General features: G+C 39.2%; 2 protein-coding genes across 4 annotated transcripts in view; both read left to right on the forward strand.

Moving 5' to 3' along the window:
• The window catches only part of LOC103509383 (pre-mRNA 3' end processing protein WDR33), an 18672-nt gene extending 4469 nt beyond the window's left edge, over window positions 1-14203 (forward strand). The window contains exons 4-15 of one of the 2 annotated variants that reach the window (XM_026823740.1): window positions 1302-1453; window positions 5012-5109; window positions 6597-6723; window positions 7499-7608; window positions 8179-8302; window positions 9942-10180; window positions 10564-10721; window positions 11299-11386; window positions 11957-12088; window positions 12310-13185; window positions 13498-13580; window positions 13899-14203. In XM_026823740.1, coding sequence (XP_026679541.1) covers window positions 1302-1453; window positions 5012-5109; window positions 6597-6723; window positions 7499-7608; window positions 8179-8302; window positions 9942-10180; window positions 10564-10721; window positions 11299-11386; window positions 11957-12088; window positions 12310-13185; window positions 13498-13580; window positions 13899-13955 — 2244 coding nt within the window. In that variant the 3' untranslated portion in view covers window positions 13956-14203. Of the gene's footprint in view, window positions 1-1301; window positions 1454-5011; window positions 5110-6596; window positions 6724-7498; window positions 7609-8178; window positions 8303-9941; window positions 10181-10563; window positions 10722-11298; window positions 11387-11956; window positions 12089-12309; window positions 13191-13497; window positions 13581-13898 lie in introns of both variants that reach the window. The other variant, XM_026823741.1, reaches the window with a different exon arrangement.
• A 619-nt stretch (window positions 14204-14822) lies between these two features.
• The window catches only part of LOC103509384 (cofilin/actin-depolymerizing factor homolog), a 25086-nt gene continuing 12818 nt past the window's right edge, over window positions 14823-27090 (forward strand). For both annotated transcript variants that reach the window (XM_008473996.3, XM_026823742.1), the window contains exons 1-3: window positions 14823-14994; window positions 19390-19632; window positions 20087-20138. In XM_008473996.3, the coding sequence (XP_008472218.2) occupies window positions 14992-14994; window positions 19390-19632; window positions 20087-20138 (298 nt within the window). In that variant the 5' untranslated portion in view covers window positions 14823-14991. The remainder of the gene's footprint in view (window positions 14995-19389; window positions 19633-20086; window positions 20139-27090) is intronic.

Genomic DNA, 27090 nt, shown 5'->3' on the forward strand with positions numbered 1-27090 from the left:
AAAGATTTCAATTAAAAAAGTATGCAACCATGAAGGGGCAACATATTATAATTTCTCAAAAATTTCGCCTGCGGCGCTGAAATCTTGTCTCTTCATGAGAAAGTTTTGGGAATATTTCAAAGCCTATAAAACGAGAAAAAGACTTTGGTCAGTAAAAAAAGGTATGCAACCTTGAAGGAGCTACTTAAATTTCCTAAAAAAAATTTCGCCTACGGCGCTGTCATTTTGTGTATTGGGGGAAATAACTATACTCGTTTTTTACACGTATTTAATTACATAAAAAACTGACACGTGACAAGCTACAGTTTACATACTTACTGAAAAGTTTCGCCTGCGGGCCCGAAGATTACACGTTTGACAAGTCTGCTTCTCTTGCTATTGTAGACCAAAATCTTCAAAAAAATTCGCCTGCGGCGCCAAATTTTGTGTTTTTGATAACTAAGTTTTTTTTTAAAAAAAAAATTAGAGACCAAAATTTTCGCCTGTGGCCATAAAAATTTCAATTTCGTTAATTCTGGTCTCTATAAATTGTAGCTCTCACAATTTTTTTTTGTTTGAGAATTTGACTACAAAAATTGTAAAGCTTACTACTTGGATGAAGACAACCTTTCTCATTCGAGCAGTATGAATGAGCTTTCTTATGCTACTCTAATCGTCCTATTAGTGCAATAGCTAAGACATTAGATTTCATAACATAACGGAGGGGACTACGGTTCGATTCCCGGCATATCATTAGGTCAAAGCAAGACTGGAAAAATCAAGTTAAAAAAAAAAAAATCATAATAGTAGGTTATCAATGCCTTTGTTTTTGAATGTTTAGCGTTAGTAAAGCGGTTCATTTCTCTCACGGTAGATCGTAGACCTTTGGGATCCGGGTCTTGTGTTGCACATTTATTAGTGTTTCTTAATATTTTCAATTCTACTTGTTTTATTATTGACACCTCGTGACCTGTTTCTTTTCCTCTTTCTCCCGGTCGCAGTTTTAGTCCGAGTGATTCCAAGTTCGCCACATGTTCGGATGATGGTACCGTGAGGGTGTGGGACTTCTATCGATGTACGGAAGAGAAAGTGCTGAGAGGTAAGTGCAATGTTCATTATTTGAAAGTCAAGGTCGAGGCCCCAGGAGGTCGCGGGTTTGAATCCCAGCCAAGACATAAAATTTGAGCTCAATTTTTTTTTATGGCCTATCTTACCATTGAGGGTAAGATAGGCCATAAAATTAAACTGTTGGTATGGAACAACTTGTTCTAAGCAGACAGTGGATAACTGATTAAACCTTGATGTTGCTTTTCTGCCCACAGGCCCATGATTGTGCAGTGCGACATATGGTTTGGTCTCACAATGGACTGTGGATGGTGACCTCAGATCATCAGGGCTACATCAAGTATTGGCAGAGCAACATGAACAACGTGAAAACGTTTCAAGGACACAAAGAATCCATACGAGGCATCAGGTAGAGTCTATAATCTATCCGACATCTAGTTTGTATGAAAAGGGGGCTCTGCAATCACTGTGAAAGAAATATTCACTCTTTGTACTTTTGCAAAAATAGATGAAAACCAAGTTGATTCTGAGGTTTCCTGTATTTTATAAATGATAATTGCAGACTTCAATTTTTAGACAAAGTTTGAAAGTTTCATTTGATTTTGCATAGATAAAAACCAAGTTGATTCTGAGGTTTCCTGTATTTTATAAATGATAATTGCAGACTTCAATTTTTAGACAAAGTTTGAAAGTTTCATTTGTGATTGCTCCCCTTTTCCTACCATGTCTTCTACTTCCTTTATTCACACTTCTTTTGTCATCACTTTTTTCTCATTCCAATTAAATTTTGAGCTAACCCAAAGAGCTCAGTCTGTATAATTTCCAACAAAATAAGTGTGAACATTCCTTGCTGGGTTTAAAAGAGACAAACCTGGATCTACCTCCCACTGTACTTTATAATTTACTTGTTATAATCTTATTGTACCTATCCAATAAATTTGAGACTGAAAACATACTATGCCCATGTGATAAACCAATTAAATATATCTGTGATACTTTCTATTGTTAAATTTACAAATTTTTATACATTGGAAAATAAATAAATTGATCTGACATTTAAGAATTTACTTTATGTATGTGTTACAAATACATGACCTTACATGATGCAATAAAAAGAAAATACCAAATAAATATTTTTTTTTATACAAAGAACAAAATCAATATTTTTCTCATTTCTCAAAAACTTGTGTATGAACGAAATTTGCCTAGATTAGAATCTATCATTTCTTATAGGTTTTAATGACCCCACAAAAACATTGAGTGAGTCATGTTTGATTGTTTACAAAGTTGGTAAACTAGAAAAGAGAAAAATCTGTGTGGGGGAAATGTTGAGTTTAAATTCAGAGTGGAAGTGACAAGGAAATAATCCATCATGGAAACTTGGTTTATACAAAGAACAAAATCAATATTTTTCTCATTTCTCAAAAACTTGTGTATGAACGAAATTTGCCTAGATTAGAATCTATCATTTCTTATAGGTTTTAATGACCCCACAAAAACATTGAGTGAGTCATGTTTGATTGTTTACAAAGTTGGTAAACTAAAAAAGAGAAAAATCTGTGTGGGGGAAATGTTGAGTTTAAATTCAGAGTGGAAGTGACAAGGAAATAATCCATCATGGAAACTTGGTTTATGCAAGATTGTCTTTAGGTAATGGGGTGTGGAAAACAGTTTGGTTTAATAATTCTCTGTAGATAGGTTTAATTTTAATTTCAGTGGGAAATGTAGGCTCTTTAAAACCCAAGTTAACATTTGTTTCATTGTCCCGATAAAGTCTCAGTGAAACATCTAAAAGAGCACAAAGACCCAATGTAGGTATATCTTGACAAATTTGTTTTCATTTGTTGGGTTTCTGCCCTTGGCTGAGAGGCTTACTAAAGTCCTGGTTTAGCTACATATGTATATGTTTTATTGACCTTCGTTTCGTCTTTCAAGTTCACTTTACATGGGCTCCTATTGAGTCTTCATTTTCTTACTCAGGCAATTCATTATCACAGTTTGTCACATGTCTTCATTGCTATCTCTCAATGGATTCAATCTGAATTTTTTAATGCATTAGTCTGCATCAGATTTTCTTATCTCTGAACAGCGCGGCCAAACTTTCTTGACTTGGCGGGGCGGAGCGCTACCGCGCTCCTTAATATGTTTTATTGACCTTCGTTTCGTCTTTCAAGTTCACTTTACATGGTCTCCTATTGAGTCTTCATTTTCTTACTCAGGCAATTCATTATCACAGTTCGTCACATGCCTTCATTGCTATCTCTCAATGGATTCAATCTGAATTTTTTAATGCATTAGTCTGCATCAGATTTTCTTATCTCTGAACATCCTAATTTTTTGTTATCAGTCCTAATTGAACAGTGTAGGAGTGAGATGGTTATCACGTGTGATTTCTCAGTGTGATTTCTCTTCACTATATTCGTGTATGCTTCCTCTCGCAAGGTTTTATCCGAAAGCGTGACAGCAAGGATAGGTAGAGCACCCTCTGTAAAGGGGACTATTTCTGTCAAAGCTTTGTCCAGTTTAGTTACCTCTGTCAACTTTTAAATAAAATTAAAAAGAAAATACGAAACGACAATCTAACCAAATGGAAGCGATTTAAAAGCTCGGGTCTCAATGTTGGACGAACCAGGTTTTCAAACAGATAAAGATAAACCAAAATTGAGCCAGATCTTTGGTTAGATTGGTAAACTTCGATACAGGGCCGTCTTTAAGGGGGGCGATTTTTCTCCTTTACTGTAGGCCAGGCTCCGAAAATTTGGAGTAAAATGGTTAGATATTCTCATACCATTGCAGCATTGTGATACGATGAACCTGTTTTTAGGGCCGAAAGGTTCATTGTTAAAGCTAATTGGGCTGAAATGGCTTGCAGCAAATAAGGTGTCCAGACGGTCACCCATCCTGTTACCAATGTTGCTTAACTTTGAAATCAAAACATTGTCTGTCGCGCTGATGACATTATAAGCCTTGCTTTTTTTTCAAGGAAAGGACAATGATTTTTGTATTGAATAGGTAAATACTAAATAAATAATGGGTATTAGTGCGTTCATCAATTGCATGGTTCGTCATATTTTACTATCGTAATTACCAGGCGAGCGTGATTATAAAAGACCAAATTATGTGAGTTTTGTTTCAGAATTGATATTCAATTTCGGAACATACATACACGAAGCTGGCGGTTTTGCCCACAAAAAGCACTTTTGTTTCTTCAAGCCTCATCGATCAATATTTGATAGAGGGAATTTTCAGTATTGAAGGGTGTAGGGTTTGTTATAGACACGTGATTTTTAATAACTTCACGAGAAAAATCACATCTTCCGCTCAGGGCTCCTCATTTCTGTGGAGTTTTCAGAAATGTTATTTTAAGACCTGAAACAAAATCACGCTTGCTCTGTTCTTCCATGTTTTTCTGAATGAAAATTTTCCTACATGCTTTCTCTCACCCTCGGTAGATTAGTTAAGGTGCCCACCTGGTAGGTGGGAGTTCGTGGGTCGAATCCCAATAGAGACATGGAAATTTACCCTTTTTTTATTTTTTTGTTTGAGAATTTGACTACAAAAATTGTAAAGCTTACTACTTGGATGAAGACAACCTTTCTCATTCGAGCAGTATGAATGAGCTTTCTTATGCTACTCTAATCGTCCTATTAGTGCAATAGCTAAGACATTAGATTTCATAACATAACGGAGGGGACTACGGTTCGATTCCCGGCATATCATTAGGTCAAAGCAAGACTGGAAAAATCAAGTTAAAAAAAAAAAAATCATAATAGTAGGTTATCAATGCCTTTGTTTTTGAATGTTTAGCGTTAGTAAAGCGGTTCATTTCTCTCACGGTAGATCGTAGACCTTTGGGATCCGGGTCTTGTGTTGCACATTTATTAGTGTTTCTTAATATTTTCAATTCTACTTGTTTTATTATTGACACCTCGTGACCTGTTTCTTTTCCTCTTTCTCCCGGTCGCAGTTTTAGTCCGAGTGATTCCAAGTTCGCCACATGTTCGGATGATGGTACCGTGAGGGTGTGGGACTTCTATCGATGTACGGAAGAGAAAGTGCTGAGAGGTAAGTGCAATGTTCATTATTTGAAAGTCAAGGTCAAGGCCCCAGGAGGTCGCGGGTTTGAATCCCAGCCAAGACATAAAATTTGAGCTCGATTTTTTTTATGGCCCATCTTACCATTGAGGGTAAGATAGGCCATACAATTAAACTGTTGGTATGGAACAACTTGTTCTAAGCAGACAGTCTAACTAAAGCACTACTTATACTTATTCTGCCTTTGAAAGTGAATGTCAAGTGCTCGCCAGGAGATCGCGGGTTCGAATCCCAGCCAAGACATAAAATTTGAGCTCGAATTTTTTTATGGCCTATCTTACCATTGAGGGTAAGTGCAGTCTTAGTTTATTCTGTGCTCTTACTGTTAGTATAATGGAACAACTTGTACGATGCTGACAGTCTAAATAAAGCACTACTTATACTTATTCTGCCTTTGAAAGTGAAGGTCAAGTGCTCGCCTGGAGATCGCGGGTTCGAATCCCAGCCAAGACATAAAATTTGAGCTCGAAAAACTTTTGTGGCCGATCTTACCACTGAGATTTAAAGGTGTGTCCACACATAGTCGACCCGCGGTCGCTTCGATCGACGTCAATTCACAATGAATTCACATCGATCGACACACCTTTACACTGTGCCAGGGTTTTCTTTGACGTCACCCATTTGATTTACACAGGCCAGTATTTCTTGAACTCTGGATTAACTGAAAAATCTCTGTGGTTACTGTGGTAAGATGAGGCATTAGAGAACTAGAGGAAGAATATTGCTCTTGAGAATAAATAGCTGGATTACACGAGGCCCGTTTACTGATCTCGTATTAAACATCACTAGCGTCATGTAACATTCCAGTCTAGTTGGACAAAATGTACTTCTGTACAGCTATAAATCCAATTGAAACTCATCAACTAACAATTGTTACTGGACGCCAGTGGTATTTACACGAGGGAAGTAGGTAATCCAGGTAGTAGGCCAGAATCGATTGGATTTGTAATTCTGTATCTGTACCTAGAGAAGTGGGCACATTTTGATCAGATGGACCATAATCTTAATCTAGACAGCAAAATATTTTGGTAAACCTCATTGGTCGCCCATAGACACGTAGGTAATACTCGACGGTGGTGTAGTGGTCAAGACGCTCGCCTGGTAAACAGGAGGGCGTGGGTTCAATCCCAGCCGAGGTATGGAATTTTATCCTCAATATAATTTGAGAATTTAACCACAATAATAGTAGTAGCCTGCTGCTGGAGTAAAGGGACTTTTCAGTCGTATGCGAGCAGTATAAATAACCATTATTATTCTCTTTACTGCTACATATCCAATTGATTCTGGGGCCAGCCTACTTAGGTTTGAGGGTAGAGCGTCTGCCTTGCAAGTGCTAGGTCTTGGGTTTGATTCCCACCCGGGGCGGATTTTATCCTTCGATTTCAGGACGATAAAAAAAAACTAAGTACTTGTACTTACGTATACTGGAAATATTTGGTTTATTTTTCCATCCTCAGGCCATGGTGCAGATGTTAAATGCGTAGACTGGCATCCATACAAGAGTCTAATAGTGAGCGGTAGCAAAGACAATCAGCAACCTGTGAAACTATGGGATCCCAAGGCAGGACAAGCACTAGCAACTCTGTAAGTATTGTGGGAATGTCTTCAATATTACTGGATAATCTGGGGATGTAGGGCCCAAAATCTGCCGTCATCATTAACCATAAGAACCGAAGATAACAGACTAGACCACAAGGCAAAGATAGGACGGTCAGAGGTCACAACTCATGCCTTAAGAGAAACCGAGTCTTGTCCTGTACTGAGAGCCGAGTATAAGAACCGAAGATAACAGCCTAGACCACAAGGCAAAGATAGGACGGTCAGAGGTCACAACTCATGCCTTAAGAGAAACCGAGTCTTGTCCTGTACTGAGAGCCGAGTTAACGTAAACCCTATCACAATATTAACAGTGCAACGAAAATCTAAATTACAAACATATTATTCCATACGAAGGAAAATCCAAACTTTCAAAATCGAAGATAATAACGAATTAAATAAAATTTGGAAAATGTAAAATTTTCACCAGTCGTGATTTTTTTTTTTTTTTTAAGAGGTTTGACAGAGGGAACTGTAACTGCTATGGTCTTATCGTCCCGAAATTGAAGAGAGAAGAAAGACAGGATAGGAGAAAGCCAGCCGTTCCGAGAACGAACATTATCCCATCAGGATAAAATCCGCCCCGGGTGGGAATCGAACCCGCGACCTAGCGCTTACAAGGCAGACGCACTACCAACTAAGTTACCTAGGCTGGCAGTCGTGATTTTTTTTTTTCTTTTCTTTAGTTTGGTTTTTCTGATGCCTTATAACTTACTAGTGTAGCCACCTAGTAATGTTGCCTATCCTCTTGTTTCCCCTACAGACACGCACACAAGAGCACTGTCATGGACCTAGCATGGAATCAGAATGGGAACTGGCTAGTTACCGCCTCGCGGGATCATCTGCTCAAAGTATTCGACATTCGGAATTTGAGTAAGTATTTTTTTTTTTTCTCTCTCTTAAGCGCTTTAACAATGCTTATGGGCATGTCGTTCGCGCTGCGAGTAAGTATTTTTAAGAGGTTTGATAGAGGGAACTGTAACATCCGAAGTCTTATCGTCCTGAAATCGAAGTGAGAAAGAGGGCAGGAAAGGAGAAAACCAGACGTTCCGAGAACATTATTTGTATAAGATAAAGTTCGCCTCGGACATCCAAGCTGAATGGGACCGGAAAAAGTCAGCAAACTGATGTTAAAAAAAAGAAAACACACACACACACACACACACACACACAATTTCGGCCTTGCTGGAAATCGATCTTAGTTTATTCAAATTACACTTCTGGGATAACTGGGATTACACTTTCATGGGAATCTAAGCTAGGACCTTCGGTGTTCAAGGCTATACCTATACTCGGGCTCTGTGGAATTTAATTTTATAGCAATAATGATAGACTCTTGAGTGGAAGATAACCACTAGGCGAGGTTAACGCCTTAGGTTAAGATAACCACTAGGCGAGGTTAACGCCTCTGCCACCTAACCCTTTCCTATTATTTTGTCACAGGTAGTGAAGTTCAAACATTCCGGGGTCACAAGAAAGAGGCCAGTGCCGTAGCATGGCATCCTCAACATGAGGGTTTGTTCAGCAGTGGAGGGGCTGATGGATCTATCATGTTCTGGCATGTAGGGTAAGTCATGCTTGAATACACCTTATCTTAAGGCCCGTTCCCATTTGTCGTTGGGATTTTTAGATTTTTTTTTTTTTATTTCAATAGGATTGATGTCCGGATACCAGTACATCCAGAGTCAGGGTGTCTACCAGACTGGAAAACCGGGAAAAGTCAGGGAATTTCATGGAGACTGGAAAAGTCAGGGAAAAGTCAGGGAATTTCACGAAAAAAAGCCAAAAATCGAAAAAAGTCAGGGAATTTTTCAAAGCCTAAAAAAAGACAAAGATTTCAATTAAAAAAGTATGCAACCATGAAGGGGCAACATATAATCTCCCAAAAATTTCGCCTGCGGCGCTGAAATTTTGTCTCTTCATGAAAAAGTTTTGGGAATATTTCAAAGCCTATAAAACGAGAAAAAGACTTTGGTCAGTAAAAAAAAGTATGCAACCTTGAAGGAGCTACTTAAATTTCTAAAAAAAAATTTCGCCTCGGCGCTGTCATTTTGTGTATTGGGGGAAATAACTATACTCGTTTTTTACACGTATTTAATTACATAAAAAACTGACAGCGTGACAAGCTACAGTTTACATACTTACTGAAAAGTTTCGCCTGCGGGCCCGAAGATTACACGTTTGACAAGTCTGCTTCTCTTGCTATTGTAGACCAAAATCTTCAAAAAATTCGCCTGCGGCGCCCAAATTTTGTGTTTTTGATAACTAAGTTTTTTTTTAAAAAAAAAATTAGAGCCCAAATTTTCGCGCTGTGGCCATAAAATTTCAATTTCGTTAATTCTGGTCTCTATAAATTGTAGCTCACAATTTTCAAAAAATTTTCGCCTGCGCGGCGCTGCTCATTTCCCCCTTTTTTGTGTGTTAACCTTCATCCCCCCAGGATATGTGAATGTGTAGACTGTATAATGACACTTCAGGTTCATGCTTTTTAAAAAATTCTCCTGCGGAGCTGAAGATTAGGATTTCGATGAGACTGAATTTCTGAAGATTTTAGACCAAAATGTTCAAAAATTTCGCCTGCGGCGCTGTTGTTATATTCTATATTGTATTCTAAAAAAATATGCCAGTTCACTTATAGTAAATACCTATTAGGGGCCCAAAGCCAGATCAAAGAGAAATGGCTGTAGTAGTCTTGAGGTCATTATCTTGGTCAAAGGTCATTTATCTTGAAAAAATTTGGCCTGCGGCGCAGTTATTTCATGGTGCAAATGGAGGACTCAAGACCTTACCCTAGTCGGATGAAAAAAGATTGAAGAAATTTAACAGGCTTGAAAACATTGCTTGGAAAAAAAACGGCTGCGGCGCAGTGGGAATAGGGTGGAAAATCTTGGAAAAGTAGACTGGAAATTTTGAAAAATTGGACTGGAAAACCGGGAAAAGTCAGGGAATTTTATTTTTCCATTTTGGTAGACACCCTGAGAGTCCAGACCCACTTAAACCCAACCTCTCCCTCTTCACATTAGAGACCTGGTGACCAGATGTATTGGACAGAGGGTTCTAATGTTGGTTCACTATCGTCAATGACGAACTTGTATTGAGATTTGTAGGTTACTTACTCATCATAATATTCAATAACATTTTACTTAATTACCTATACTGCGATGATCTATTCATTATATTCTAACCTATTCCATTTTCCTCCTCAGCGCTGACAAGGAGGTGGGCTGTATCCCGCAGGCGCACGACAACATCATTTGGACCATGGCATGGCACCCCCTAGGCCACATCCTAGCTACCGGGTCCAACGATCACGCGTCCAAATTCTGGACTCGCAATCGACTCGGGGACCCTATGCGGGACCGGTACAATCAGAAGGGCCTTGCACACTGTATCACCGGGGTGTATAACGAGGAGATGGAACTCAACGATAGCGCTGTCATACCCGGTATATAAAACTTTATCTAATCTGGCTACTAATGTGTAATGTCTGAAAGGGATAGTGTTGTAGTTGTTATACATATTACAGGCGGACGTTATACGTATTTTAGAAGAAGAACGAAAACTTGCTATAAATTCTCACATAATTCAATTGGCTTGTAACCATCACTATTCGGCGAAAGAAGTCGCTACAACAACAACCTGTTGAAATGTTTAAAATCGGAATTGAAGTTTTTTTCATGTTGGGCATTGAACTCCAGACCTTTTACTTGGCAAGCATGCGCGTTATCACTGGAGGTAGATTTGTAGACGCTTTATTATTTACTATAACAATTCATTCACAATCACATTAAACATACTGGACTAACCGTGACTTTTCTTTTCTCTCAGGTATGGGCCTGGAAGACGAGGACTCTGTGTTTCCCTCATCTGAGCCTCTCAATGAAGTGGGCAAATCGACAAGCGGGCCCAACACCAATGACCCCTCCAATATTCCGGGCCTGGACATTGACTCTACGGAGCTACAGAAGATTATACCTGTCAAGAAGGTGAGTTGAATGATTCACGGTACCATGATAAATCACAAATTAAATCTTATCGTCCATTTGATTAGGGATATACTACAGGATGGGCAGGTTACGACACAGACCACATGCGTCTAATGTAGCAGTTGTTTCATTGCTACGAAATAAAAACGGCGGTGAAACACTCATTAACACGATGGACCTGGGATCTTTAGGTTGGTGGTTCGAGTCTAAGACAAGTCATAACATTTAGTATAATTTATCGGTCCAAGAGAAGTCATAACATTTAGTGTAATTTACCAAACAGGGAACGACATTTACGACAAGCATTTATGCTTAACACATCCCTACCTACCAACGTGCGATGTCTGTTAGGTAAATAATTTCGTGTTTGCTTGGGATCTTTAGGTTGGTGGTTCGAGTCTAAGACAAGTGATAACATTTAGTGTAATTTATCGGTCCAAGAGAAGTCATAACATTTAGCGTAATTTACCAAGCGGGGAACGACATTTACGACAAGCATTTATGCTTAACACATCCCTACCTACCAACGTGCGATGTCTGTTAGGTAAATAATTTCGTGTTTGAATCCAAATTTCAGGTGCCTTTCTCAAAACCCATACCGAAACATTTCCAAGAGGCGTGGATGAACAAGATTATAGTGTACGATACCAAAGTTTTACCAGTGGGTAAGTATCTCTGTTATTAAGAAAGAAGCGCGGTAGCGCTAGCGCTTCGTCCCGCCAAGTCAAGAATGTTTGAGCGCGTTACGAGATATTATACGCTATAGAGAAAATAGCCTTTTTCCGGTACTTGTAAAGGAAAAAATACAAATGGTGGAAGAAAACATGTACCGTATATAAAAGGGGTGATACTGTAATAATGATGTACAAAGAAATTTGTACAAAAGATCTTGCTTGAAAAAGATCCCTAAAGGAAATATAGGAGCTTCGTTCCCTGGCGCCTGAACAAAACAAGTTCATTTTATAACATCAAAATTCGTTCTTTATGTTAATTTAATTTCGTTATACGATGGTAATTTAATTCAGTTATACATATCACGTTTGACTATTTCTATTTAATTTCTATATACTGTGGCAATTTAATTTCTCTACATTGTACAATGTATCTAACTATCTATGTTTATTTAATTTATATCACGTTATACCTACTATTTTAATTTAATTTCGTTATACTGTGGCAAATTCATTCCACTACACTATGCATATTATTTTAATTTTGTTACACTTTAATTTCAGCGGAGAATGACATGAAAGCTCTGAACGAGGCAGCCATCAAAGTCCTCATGGAGAAAGTTCCAGGCACCAAGAAGATAGCCGATCTCAATCCGGACGCCATCTTTGTTCACGGAAAAGTTATCAAAGTACAAAGTGAGTGGCAGAATTTTGGTCTTTATATAGGTTATAATCATATGGACAGTTATCATGTAGACTCTGTAGAGAGAGAATAAGGGCAAGAAGTATTTTATTTATCTCTCGCGATTTTATATTCTTTTAAATCTATTATGCTCTGTTTTCTTACATATTTCAATGTATTGATAGCCTGGTTAGTTACTAATAATATCCTCTGTGGTATTCTCGTTTATTTACAGAGGGTTCCGAGTTGGCTCAGGTCATCATGCGAGGTCAGAAGGAGTTAACCCGTTATATCAACTCTGGTCGTATTCCCGAGCTAGAAGACACTGTCAGCTATATAGATGGGGAAGAGGAGTGGACTCCCCAAGGGTCAGGCGATGTAGATCTCAGGGGTGGCTATCCTCCAGCTATGGGAGGGAGGCCTCCAGGCTTCCCAGGACCAGGTGGCCCCATGTTCCCCCCAGGCGGTCCTCCCAACTTTCCACCAAACTTCGGCCCTGGGCCGCCAGGCCCTAACTTCCCCGGGGGCCCAGGCCCTCCGATGTTCCCCCCTGGGGGTCCTGGACCTAACTTCTCTGGTAGCGGCCCGCCTGGCATGTTCCCGCCAGGAGGTCCACCTAACTTTGGCCCCAATGGACCAATGGGTCCTCCAAGCGGCCCTAGTGGACCCATGGGCCCTCCCGGTGGTCCTAATGGACCTATGGGCCCTCCTGGTGGTGGGCCCGGCCCCAATTTCCCCCCAGGATCCGGAGGACCGGGGAATTTCGGGCCAAATGGACCCAGGCCAAACTTCTCAGGTGGACCCAAGGGTCCAAACTTTGGACCAAAGGGACCAAGAGGCCCTGGGCCTAACTTTGGGCCGGGGCCGAATAATTACGGCCCTCCAAATAATAGTGGGGGCCCACCGGGGCCTAACATGAGAGATAATGATGATAGGAGGGGAGGAGGTGGTAACTATAATGATAATAGCTATGATAACGAAGATGGAAATGACTGGCAAGGAGGTGATGATAATGGATGGGGAGATGGAGGAGGACAGAACTATCAGAATAACGAGAGATATAACAATGATAGGAATAACTGGGAGGAGCCAAGGCGAGGGAGAGGAGGAGGTAAAATGAGGGCAAGAAAAACCCTCAAAATATGCTTTTGCATATGCAAACATGTAAAATCCGCCCCCTACTTATCAGAATATATCTAAGAGCATTATTGAGCAAAAATGCCAGCCTTGGCAGAGCAATTTTTATGAAGATACCTATCTAAACCGATCCTGAGATATGATCAATCTCAAGTTCTTAAGTAGGTACCTATCCACCCTTTAGCCTTAATTTGTGGTGATAAGTAAAGAAAATAGTCCAATTCGAATATCGCGAGTGAGAATGACTGGCAAGGAGGTGATGATAATGGATGGGGAGATGGAGGAGGGCAGAACTATCAGAATAACGAGAGATATAACAATGATAGGAATAACTGGGAGGAGCCAAGGCGAGGGAGAGGAGGAGGTAAAATGAGGGAATATCGCGATTACGTAATCCTGTAATTTTTAGTGATGACTCTAAATGGTCAATTGCAGGTACCAATTACTTGTGATGAGTGTGGTGGCTTTGTTTTTCTTCCATTGTGTTCTTGAGCAACGCTTAGGAAAACGAATAATTGGACAAACAAATTATAAATTCAGTCAAGTCCTGTGACTCATCCAATCCGGTAATAAAGAATGACTAGGAAACCTATACAGAGAGCGAGTCATGATATGATGTATTATTCCAAGATTTCCAAGTCCACGAAACCAGTAGTTCTATTCAGTGTCTGTTAAGGTACCTTTAAAATGAGGGGAGGGAAGAGAGGGAGAGGAAGGGGAGGGCGAGGGAAGAGAGGAATGTAGAGGTGGGAAATATCTCAGCTCACTACATACTTAATAAATTAATATTCAAACTGAATATCATTTGGTTCTATTCTTGACAAAGCTGGACGGGTTTTTTGATTACCCAAGTTTTTCAAAACAGGCCCCTTTCACATTAAGATGCCATGGAAATTTTAAATTGTCTGTAGATAACCGATGTAAGACTACCTATTTGCTTTTTATTAAAATCTACAACCTATGTATTTCTATTTAATTTGTATTTAAAACGATCTTTTTTGTTGTTATTTTCTAAAATATGAAGAATATTCACAGCTGCGCGTCTTCGCAAGCTTGATTTTTCCTGATCTTTTTGTTCCTGGTAATTTTATTTATTTTTAGAGAAAGCCCATGTATGAACGTGAGAAAAACCTGCCGAATCGGTACACAGGCGTACTTACTGGAACTTGGCGAAGGAATTTCCCATATCACTCAAGGTTGAGGTTGAATTTGAAGGGGGATTTTTCTATTGATGAAAGTTCGGAATTTGCATATTATTCACCTTGATAAACGTAAATTGCTGGATATACATTACACCCAACTTTTTTAATAAATGAACTTCAGAAAATCTTGGTTAAATTCTCCAAAGAGCGAACGTAATAAAAAAAAGATCGAAAATAAGGTAGGTATCTAAAGTAGGTACCTACAAGCTAAGCTGTGACTTGAATAAAAATGTAGTAACATTTTCAAAAGTTAGGTTGGTACTTTTGAAAAAATCTCACCGATGTCACGCGTTTTGTGATTGGTTGAATTTTGTTTTCCTGGTGGGGCAGTTTATTTTTGGACCAATCAGAATGATCGACACGTCAGAGCAGCGAAGTGGCAGACTTCATTTTTTAGTTTACAAATTTTGCGTTCGCAGTGCAGTAGTCGATTCTTCGAGGTTGGTGGAGTTTGTATTTTCGTAATTTGCTTTGTAATAAAATTGTGTTCCTAGTTAATTTTTTGTTTAAATTTAGTTATTTCGTGTGAAAGTGGTGAATGATATTTTAGTTTTAAGGATTTTACACTCAATTTCATAATGGTAAGTTTCCATAATCGTTTTATTCTGCACGTTCATGTGGTTCCTTTTCTGAACTCGCTCACCCAGCAGCCTCTTCCTCTGTACAGAATGCCGGGTCAGCCATTTTATTTTCATGATTTCCTCCGAGGTTTGATAAAAGGGAAAGAAATGTACGTATTTTTCGTGCGAGTCATCCCAACTTATGCCTAATGGATGCCTGCGATTTTATTGAACTCTACATTCATTTTCTCATTGTTCTCCTGGGTCCAGTAGGAAAAGAATCACTTGGTCTCAATGGAAACGGTTACCTATCCCGCTATCCGTCTGAAGCTATGAATCATCCAAGACACCCGATTAACTTGACAGATGATAAAAAGTCATAAACTCGTGCGAGTCATCCCAACTTATGCTTAATGGATGCCTGCGATTTTATTGAACTCTACATTCATTACCTCATTGTTCTCCTGAGACCAGTAGGAAAAGAATCATTTGATCTCAATGGGAAACGGTTACCTATCCCGCTATCCGTCTGAAGCTATGAATCATCCAAGACACCCGATTAACTTGACAGATGATAAAAAGTCATAAAAATAAGAATGGATTTCCTAATATAGCTGACATGCTCTCAGCTAAGTAATGGAGCTCATGTAGTTGAATTGCATCACATTTTTGGTCTTCTGATACCTAGGTTTCTTTTTTATTATTCTGCCATCATTACTCATAATTTCATTGAAATTTTTGCATGTAGAATTTCATTATGAAACATCAAATATTGTAGGAGAATTCTACTTGGTATGAAAAAAACTTTTCTTTATATTCTGATGCCTAGGTTTCTTTTTTATTATTCTGCCATCATCACTCATAATTTCATTGAAATTTTTGCATGTAGAATTTCATTATGAAACATCAAATATTGTAGGAGAATTCTACTTGGTATGAAAAAAAAAGAAAAAAAAATCCAATATTTTGCATTTACTTCCCTACTTTGCATGAGCAGAATGTAAGGGCCTGTTCCTCAAATAGTAGGTAATGGAAATGGACTTCATGAAGTAATGTCTAAATTGTAAATTTTGTAGAACAGCTTTGTGGAATTGTCCCCTAAATATAAAGCACTACAACAAACCCTTGAGTTTTGCATGAGTTGATCAAGGCCCAATATCCAATATTTTGCATTTACTTCCCTACTTTGCATGAGCAGAATGTAAGGGCCTGTTCCTCAAACAGTAGGTAATGGAAATGGACTTCATGAAGTAATGTCTATATTGTAAAATTTGTAGAACAGCTTTGTGGAATTGTCCCCTAAATATAAAGCACTACAACAAACCCTTGAGTTTTGCATGAGTTGATCAAGGCCCAATTCCATTTCTGACCAATAAACCTACAGATAAGGTGATCAAACAGGTATTCTTGGGGTTTTTCCCATTGCATTGAAACTGTTGGTGTAGTGAGATAATCCATTCCTAGCCAAGTACTACTTATTATTACCAAAAATTAAATTCTAATGATTTTAAATTAAAAGATTTGTTCAGTGTACTGAAAGTAAAACTCTCAGAAAAAGGTTAGATATATGCAGGGCCTAATGAGACATAAAATTCAGCAGGAAAAATGATTTATGATTAATATCTTTTGCCAAAATGAAACCAATTGCTTGAGAAGTAAACAAAAAGACATACAGACATACTAAACAATACTTAAAGTGACTGAGTTAAAAATTTACAGTGTATTGTTCACCGTCAGCTGTGAACACACCATTGCCCTAAAAAATTCTCATGTTATGCCCTCCCGTATAATGTTGTGTAAGGAGTTGGTGCTGTTGTTTTATGTAATGAAACTGTGACGTCACATCTTGCATAATATTGTGAAAATATTAATGATATTGTCTGGTGTGACCGTGTGACGTCATCGATGAAAGACTGAAAGAGTGTGATTGAAGGGGGGAGGGGACTTTATTTTGCTAGCTTATAGGATTGTTTGATTCTGAGATGATGAATGAGATGAATTGCCCTAAATGTGTTAGTTACTACTCTTTTGAATTGGGCTACTCAGATGTAGAGTATGACGTCATCGATGAAATACTGAAAGAGTGTGAATGAAGGGGGGAGGGGGCTTTTTTTGCTAGCTTATAAGATTGTTTGATTCTGAGATGATGAATGAGATGAATTGCCCTAAATGTGTTAGTTACTACTCTTTTGAATTGGGCTACTCAGATGTAGAATTTTAAGCACGGAGCCGAATAAGATTTGACCCCGAAGCTAGTCGAACCCGGGACCTTTACATAATGCGATATCCCCGAATTTAGGAATCGAACCGGGGACCCTTGTTGTACAAGCCTAATGTAGTGAACAATCAGTGGCAGAGTTTTTGCTCATTTCTCTCTCCATTCTCAGTGTACTTCAAAATTCTATTCTATTCTGTTCCATTCCGATCAGTGGACATTAGTATGCGAGGAATGCGTGTTTAGATATTTCTGAAAAACGTGTCCTCCTAGTCTTCTGTTCTCTATTTTGTTATACCTTACCTTCCTACTTATCTTCTTCATATTACTCATACCTACCTGATGTTTATCCCTACTCAGGTACTCAGTGGCTTCATATATGTGTTTGGGACTAGACCATGCACTAAGCTAAGCAATTTTTTTTTTTTTTTTTTTCATTCTACCCTCTGAAATGAAATAGATAAGGGGAAAAATGGGAGACCTGTTTGAGGTTGTTAACAAAAGAATGGAATGTAACATACAAGAGTATGCCACTCTAAATTGTCTCTTTCTAGCATGATTCTAAATTGAAAACATGCTTAAAATTGCCTTAAGCATAGGTACCTAGTACCTAATGAATGGGCTAAGAGTGATTAAAACAATTAATAATCAGCCATCAGTATGGTACCTATAGCATCAATATTTGTACACCCCCTCTTTCCATACAAAGGATGGGAAACCTGCCTATAAAAATTGAAAATAATGAAGAAAAAATTCCAAGAAGATATGAAACTGCATCAGTGATACTCTCACAGCTCTGTGTTAAATAACCTTGTGTACTACCCCAAATGGTCAAAGGTAATGACCTGAATACTGTTTATATTTGTATGGTGTTATCTTGTTGTGATTGTGCTACAAGTAGCAAGTGATGGAAAAAAGTCTAAAAAATACTCTCACAGCTCTGTGTTAAATAACCTTGTGTACTACCCCAAATGGTCAAAAGTAATGACCTGAATACTGTTTATATTTGTATGGTGTTATCTTGTTGTGATTGTGCTACAAGTAGCAAGTGATGGAAAAAAGTCTAAAAATAAAAACTTGACATCAAATTCTGTTTTGTTGGGGAAGAGTCAATTCTCATTCAGTTTTACTTCAAACAGTGATTTTTTTCTTTCAATTTCTCATTTCAAACTTGAAGGCTTCAAACTTAAATGCCTGACACCATGAAAAAATTACTAGAATGCCCTGAAAAAGTCCCCAATTAAATTTAACCAACAATTTGCTCCTTCCATTTGCTCCAAAGCATGAATTGAAGTGTGGTTCAAGCTTCAAGCTTCAAACAGTGATTTTTTTCTTTCACTTTCTCATTTCAAACTTGAAGGCTTCAAACTTAAATGCCTGACACCATGAAAAAATTACTAGAATGTCCTGAAAAAGTCCCCAATTAAATTTAACCAACAATTTGCTCCTTCCATTTGCTCCAAAGCATGAATTGAAGTGTGGTTCAAGCTTCAAGTATAGAAAAGAATCCCATTTTAATTAGCTTTGTTGAACTTTAGCAAGGTGTCATTACTTGCAGTCCATGATGCCTTTCACTTATCTATTAGATAAAGTCATGAAATGCCATCATGTGAACAATCAGTGTTCATTTTGATTCTGAGATATCAGTAGGGGGTGGATTATATGCACAAAAAAATGGACCAAATATGTATGTAATATGCACCAAAAAATGGCCAATATATGCAAAAATATGCCAGAAAACTGCAAAAATATGCACTCATTTTAGGTTCTCATATATGTGTTACAGAGGGTCACACAGCATTTTCCAACCTCTAACTGGGGGGGGGGGGGGTTTTTGTTTTTAGATATTGCTGAAAAACGTGTCCTCCTAGTCTTCTGTTCTCTATTTTTTATACCTACCTGCCTACCTATCTTCTTCATTATTACTCATACCTACCTGATGTTTATCCCTACTCAGTGGCTTCATGTATGTATTTGGGACTAGACCATGCACTAAGCTAAGCAATATATATTTTTTTTTTTTCATTCTACGCAGGATTTTTTGATTGAATTCCAATCTCCTCACACACTTGGTATTCCGATGCTGCTCTCTGTAATCGTGTTCTTCTTCGTCGTCTTCTTTTTTCTTCTAATAAATAGTTCAAAAAGATTTCAAAAAGATTTTTTTCTAACCTCGTGTTTTATCTGTTCGACCCTTGCAGGCTTCAGGAGTGACGGTATCCGACATTTGCAAGACGACCTACGAGGAGATCAAGAAGGACAAGAAGCATCGCTACGTGGTGTTCTTCATTCGGGACGAGAAACAGATCGATGTTGAGTACATTGGCGACCGCAACGCTACCTATGATTCCTTCCTGGAGGATCTGCAGAAGGCGGGCTCCGGCGAGTGCCGATACGGACTGTTTGACTTTGAGTACACGCACCAGTGCCAAGGAACCACTGAGGTGAGTTTTCACCAGTTTGACTTTGACTTTGAGGTGAGTTTTCACTAGTTTTTGACTTGTACCAGTTGTACCGGTGCCAAGGAACCACTGAGGTGAGTTGTGATTGGACTTTTCCTCATATGGGAAGAAAAAAATTGAAACTTTAATTAAGGTATGTCCAAGCATAGACGACCGGCCGTCGATCGACGAAATAAGACTATGTTGTCGAGGCAGTGTAGACGGTTCAGTCGATGTCGATCGACGGCCGGCCGGCCTGTCGGAAGAAGGGAGAATACTTCTGATGCTCAGGCTATTATGGGTACTAATGCTCAGGACATTGTCCGATTAAGGCTGGGGGCCACACAGTAAGTACTCAGCTTAAGTTTAATTCTCAGATTAAGCAATCTGATTGGCTACTTTTTGGAACCTCAAGGATCGTCGATCTCTCTAATCTTCTGTTCTTTTTTGTTTTCAGGCTTCTAAAAAGCAGAAACTATTTCTAATGTCCTGGTGCCCAGACACTGCCAACAAGGGTCGAACAGATAAAACACGAGGTTAGAAAAAAATCTTTTTAAACTATTTATTTTATTAGGAGGAGGAAGAAGTTTGTTAGAAGGAAGGAACTGTAACTGCCAAGTTCTTATAGTCCCGAAGAGGGAATGAAGACAGGATAGGAGATAGGAGAGAGCCAGCCGTTCTGTAAACGAACCTCACCTATTTAGGATAAAAGCCCCCACAGCTGGAAGTCCGGAACTAAAATCACTTCATTTCTAGATCTGATAGACCGAAGTATGTACCATTGTACCTAGAGTACCTACATTTCAGACTTTCAGAGTCGATTCGCCATGAGAGTAAAGTCAGATCGCAAATCAAATTCCTCGTAGAAATCATAGTTATTCACCATTTAATTTTAATTCTCCCATCACCCCGGTCCTAGGCTGAGTCACCCTGAACACCATGAGTATACTATAAAGACTCCAGGTTTAGCCAAAGGTCAGTGTTGTCTAGCATGCGATTGAGATAATACCTAATAAGGCAATAGGAGAGGTACTTCTCTCTTTCCCCGCCGCCGTGAGTACTTCACGAGTATCAGAGCAGTCAGTGCCTATATCTATAAAACAAGTCAAGGTCGTTACCATTCAATGCAGGTACCTGTACTATTGATACTCCGTACCTAGGTATGCCCAGGTACACAATCAACGAACCCATTTAGCGCTCATTACTATTACACAATCATCTCATCACTGATAAAAGTAATTGCTGACAGTCGAGGCACAATGCAATTTATCCCCCCCCCCCTTCCCTCTTTTTCTCTCTCCCCTCATTCTCTTCTTTCTCCCGTGTTCTCTATTGAAAGAGAGAACAAGCTGGGCCCGTCCGCCCGTCCCTCCGGGAATTTTTTAGCCCGTAGTTTATTCGATCGTGATTAAAGAAAATCAGTACCTATATATGTACCTAACTATTTTGTTTAATAATATATTCAGTTTAGGTATTAAATTGATTTGATTTTACTTTCATGTAACAATTTAAAATCAAGACTAGAGCCCGTTCTCCCTTTATTCCCAATATAAGGTTTAAATCACCCATCCACTTATTGGCCTTGCTCGGCGTAGCTTAACATTGGTGACGCTAAAACCGGTCTTAAAATAACGACTGAAGTGTTATCTAAAACTTTCTCGATGGGCACATTTCTTTTAATATCGTGGTCTATTCGAAAAATCTTCTGTGACGTATTGCGTGTGACAAATGATTTGTGTGTGAAGGCGATACCGATGGCGAAGTTGACAGAGAATTTTTGCGGAATAAATTTTCTCTCCCTGGTGATGTATTCGTTCTTCGAACAGCGGGCACATTTCTTTTAATATCGTGGTCTATTCGAAAAATCTTCTGTGACGTATTGCGTGTGACAAATGATTTGTGAGTGAAGGCGATACCGATGGCGAAGTTGACAGAGAATTTTTGCGGAATAAATTTTCTCTCCCTGGTGATGTATTTGTTCTTCGAACAGCACAAATATGAGGACATTTCCTTTGGACCATAGAGATACTCGAGGAGCTGGGAACCACTGTGGACTGTGGAGGGTCTTTTATCTTCAAGTTTTATACAGAGAAAACAAATCATGAATCACCCTGTTCCATTTCAGAGGTCATTAACCCTTCCTTATCACTTTCAAGTTTTATGGTGCCCACAAAAAATATGTGTTATGTGCAGTACTTGAGTACATGATCGCCAAATAGGTTTTAATTTTTGTATTGATAACTTCAAAGTACTTTGGACTGTAAGGACCGAAATATTTAAAGAACGAAGTGAGTTCTAGGATTTTCTATTCAGTACTCGACGACTTTGTATGTAGTAGGTCTGGTTCGCAGTCAACGTGTTAAGACGAAACGGGGGACTGAAACTGGCCACAGCAAAAAACTGGCGCGTGGCAGTGATTGTGTTAAACTGGTCAAGTCGTTATGAACGAAGTGAGTTCTAGGATTTTCTATTCAGTACTCGACGACTTTGTATGTATAGTTGGTCTGGTTCGCAGTCAACGTGTTAAGACGAAACGGGGGACTGAAACTGGCCACAGCAAAAAACTGGCGCGTGACAGTGATTGTGTTAAACTGGTCAAGTACCTGCTAGTACCTAGCTCTTCTAGTTTCTAGCTGGTTAAGCGGATGGTCGGTCACATAATACCAGAGGTCATTAACCCTTCCTTATCACTTTCAAGTTTTATGGTGCCCACAAAAAATATGTGTTATGTGTAGTACTTGAGTACATGATCGCCAAATCGGTTTTAATTTTTGTATTGATAACTCCAGAGTACTTTAGGACTGTAAGGACCGAAATATTTAAAGAACGAAGTAAGTTCTAGGATTTTCTATTCAGTACTCGACGACTTTGTATGTAGTTGGTCTGGTTCGTAGTCAACGTGTTAAGACGAAACGGGGGACTGAAACTGGCCACAGCAAAAAACTGGCGCGTGGCAGTGATTGTGTTAAACTGGTCAAGTACCTGCTAGTACCTAGCTCTTCTAGTTTCTAGCTGGTTAAGCGGATGGTCGGTCACATAATATTTACAATATCCTGTTAGAATAGGATGTGTGCTATTTGGTAGGGAACAAAACGGGCATAAATATTTACGTGTTTCCTAAATTAAAAAAAAAACTCTCTTTGGCAATAGAGTCGAACCTGGATATAAGACAAAATTTTCTGGGCCCTTCATGCTGAACCTCGACATAAAAGAAACTGGATATAGTGGAAACCTGGATGTAAGAGAAAAAAAAGGTGGTCCCCTGGATTCTCTTATATCCAGGTTCGACTGTATATTTTTTAAGGAGGTTGAGTGATTGAGTGGAGAAGAACAGAAAAGGAATGAATTTTATGTAACTACCTAGAGTACCTAGGTGCCTAGACCTACGTATGTGGTGAAGGGTAACACTATACTGTAAGTACTTGATTATTTCCTTTCTTTCAAGACACCTACAGAAATAGATACCTACCGAGGTTATCACAGCTTTCAACCGCCCACCAGGGAGGGGCTGGCTGGAGGGACTAAGAAAACTGATCACAAAATGGGATTTATTAGTGCCCAGCAAAGTTTAAGGCCCAATTTCTTAATGGAAGAAACAAACTCGTGAATCAATTTCTAGTCCTGACAAAAAAAAAAAAAAAAAAAAAAAAAAAAAAAAACCCCCTATATCTAAACACGCATTCCTCGCATACTAATGTCCACTGATTGGAATGGAACAGAATAGAATAGAATTTTGAAGTACACTGAGAATGGAGAGAGAAATGAGCAAAAACTCTGCCACTGATTGTTCACTACATTAGGCTTGCACAACAAGGGTCCCCGGTTCGATTCCTAAATTCTGGGATATCACATTATGTACAGGTCCCGGGTTCGACTAGCTTCGGGGTCAAATCTTTTTCGGCTCCGTGCTTAAAATTCTACATCTGAGTAGCCCAATTCAAAAGAGTAGTAACTAACACAATTAGGGCAATTCATCTCATTCATCATCTCAGTACCAAACAATCCTATAAGCTAGCAAAAAAAAGCCCCCTCCCCCCTTCAAGCACACTCTTTCAGTATTTCATCGATGACGTCACATGGTCACACCAGACAATATCATTAATATTTTCACGATATTATGCAAGATGTGACGTCACAGTTTCATTAAATAAAACAACAGCACCCTTACACAACATTATACGGGAGGTTTCCCCCAATTACTCATCCACTCGACTTGATTACGTATCACTCAACTTGATTCACTCAAGTCCATCATCACTGACACTGAACTACCTCGACCTTATCGTCACTGGTTCCTTGAAAAAAAAATTCTCGAAATTACTTTCAGTCATGCCTGACAAAGCATATCACATGATATTATTGTGTCCTTTCATAATTAATCGACCACATACCTAATCAAAGCAATAAACAGAAAGTCTCATGTTTTTGGAAAGCTTCTTTTCTCTGTTCATTTAAAGTACAAGAAATGAAATAGTTTTTATTGTCAAAATTTAAAAATAAATGTAATAATGATAAAATAAACAGAATCATTTTCTGTAAGATTTCGTCTCTTGGGAAGAAATTTAAAAACAATGTTTTGTTTGTCAAAAAAACACGAGTGGGAGAAAAATAAATGAATTAAAAGAAAGAGATAAAGAGGAGGGGGAGAATCTCTAACCATGGTTGGATTGATAATAAAAACAGTGGTGTATCTTGAGGTTTTTCAAACCTCTTAAGCCATAGTTAACGCGGAGGGTGGCGCGTATGCTTTGTAAGGGCTAGACGGCTAGATCGTGAGTTCGATTTCCGCCCAAGGCGGATTTTATCCTACACTGATGAGGCTGAATTCCCGTCCTGTTTTCTTTCCTCTTTGCTCTCGGGACGATAAGACCTCAGTAATTACATTTCCCTCCAATAAACCTAAAAAATAACTGATTTTCCCGAGAGCGATTTTACAACAGATACGATACTTCTTTTTAACCAATCAGTGTTACTTATTTTCGAAAGTGGTGATAATGGATTTTTTATTTATTCTCTCCCTAATAAGTATGTCTGACTTGGAAATAAATATGAAAATAGAATGGGGAGGAAGGGAGGGAGAGAGAGAGCAACGCCCCCTTTAGCAAAGTAAAAACAACAAACAGTTTAGCTCAATGCAAATTTGCAAGATTTTGCTCAAAGGTATAGGGAAGACGTTTCGTCTCGCTGGAGGACGTAAAACTGAGACAAAACCAGCCCTGTCAAGCCACAGACAACAACACTGGCTCTTTTGAGGGTACCTAAAAGGGACTACAGTCTAGTCCGTCTCAGGAAGTAGAGTACGACATAATTATGTACCTGAATATCCCTCATCAGACCCCTACGATTTAGGGGCCCTAAGCTGGCTCTCTGGCCTAGCGGAAGACGTTTCGTCTCGCTGGAGGACGTAAAACTGAGACAAAACCAGCCCTGTCAAGCCACAGACAATAACACTGGCTCTTTTGAGGGTACCTTTTGGTATCCTCTTAATGGGATAGTATATGAACTCACAGCTTTTCTCTAGAATAAACCTAAGTATACGGACTCTTTAGAGGTGCTGCAGGTGAATTTTAGTGAAACTGGGGAGGTTGAAATATACCAGTGAGGGTACTTCTAGGTTCCATCAAGAGGGACTACAGTCTAGTCCGTCTCAGGAAGTAGGGTACAACGACATAATTATATACCTGAATATCCCTCATCAGACCCCTACGATTTAGGGGTCCTAAGCTAGCTCTCTGGCCTAGGCACCTCTTGGTATCCTCTTAATGGGATAGTATATGAACTCACAGCTCTTCTCTAGAATAAACCTGAGTATGCGGACTCTTTAGAGGTGCTGCAGGTGAATTTTAGTGAAACTGGGGAGGTTGAAATATACCAGTGAGGGTACTTCTAGGTTCCATCAAGGCCGGGGGATAGCAGCTCGGGCAGGGGGAAAATACTGATCACAATAGATCTACAGAGGTTGCAGTGTTAATTACATACTCTCTCGGGAGAAGAGCAACCAGTCCCATAATAGAATAGGGAAAACGTTCATAAATCAACACTTAAGTAACTAAAACTCAGATCCACAAAGAGAAAGTACACGTGTACATAACTACATAAGTACTATGCGGATAAGTAAGTGGGTAACAAGAGTGTAATAAATTTGACCAATTCAAGGAAAAAGGGAAAAGGAGATCTGTGCCAGAAAAGTCAAAGGCTTAAGCATACCTTAGAATACGAGTAGTTTAGAACTTTAGATGTTATGTACTAGGAAAAGCAACCACTGACGTAAAGACTTTAGAATGCTCTGGGACATTACCAACTAGGAAACCCAAAGACTAACCTAAGGATTTATATTTTACGAGGAAAATTGATCCAAGGCTTTTTAGAGAAAGGTTGAGTAGGTACCTTTACACTGGGGCAACCTAACCTAGCAACAGGCAACAGCGACCTGCGGCGGATTGCTTGTTGCTGAGTTGGTAATATCCCAGAGCATTCTAAAGTCTTTACGTCAGTGGTTGCTTTTCCTAGTACATAATAAAGTTCTAAACTATTCTAAGGTATGCTTAAGCCTTTGACTTTTCTGGCACAGATCTCCTTTTCCCTTTTTCCTTGAATTGGTCAAATTTATTACACTCTTGTTACCCACTTACTTATCCGCATAGTACTTATGTAGTTATGAACACGTGTACTTTCTCTTTGTGGATCTGAGTTTTAGTTACCTAAGTGTTGATTTATGAACGTCTTCCCTATTCTATTCTATTATGGGACTGGTTGCTCTTCTCCCGAGAGAGTATGCAATTAACACTGCGACCTCTGTAGATCTATTGTGACCAGTATTTTTTCCCCTGCCCGAGCTGCTATCCCCCGGCCTTGATGGAACCTAGAAGTACCCTCACTGGTATATTTCAACCTCCCCAGTTTCTCTAAAATTCACCTGCAGCACCTCTAAAGAGTCCGCACACTCAGGTTTATTCCAGAGAAAAGCTGTGAGTTCATATACTATCCCATTAAGAGGATACCAAGAGGTGCCTAGGCCAGAGAGCTACTTAATTGGGGCCCCCGAACTGAAGGGGTCTAATGAGGGGTTTGATAGGTCTGCTATCCCAAGGCCTTGATGTAACCTAGAAGTACCCTCACTGGTATATTTCAACCTCCCCAGTTTCTCTAAAATTAACCTGCAGCACCTCTAAAGAGTCCGCATACTCAGGTCTGTTCCAGAGAAAAGCTGTGAGTCCATATACTATCCCATTAAGAGGAAACCAAGAGGTGTCATCAAGGCCAGAGAGCTAGCTAAGGGCCCCTAAATTGTAGGGGTCAGATGAGGGATATTCAGGTACATAATTATGTCGTTGTACCCTACTTCCTGAGACGGACTTGACCATAGTCCCATTCAGGTACCCTCAAAAGAGCCAGTGTTATTGTCTGTGGCTTCACAGGGCTGGCTTTGTCTCAGTTTTACGTCCTCCAGCGAGACAAACC

The sequence above is a fragment of the Diaphorina citri genome, unplaced genomic scaffold (genome assembly GCF_000475195.1).
Source record: "Diaphorina citri unplaced genomic scaffold, Diaci psyllid genome assembly version 1.1 scaffold493, whole genome shotgun sequence".
In the NCBI taxonomy this organism is placed as follows: Eukaryota; Metazoa; Arthropoda; class Insecta; order Hemiptera; family Psyllidae; genus Diaphorina; species Diaphorina citri.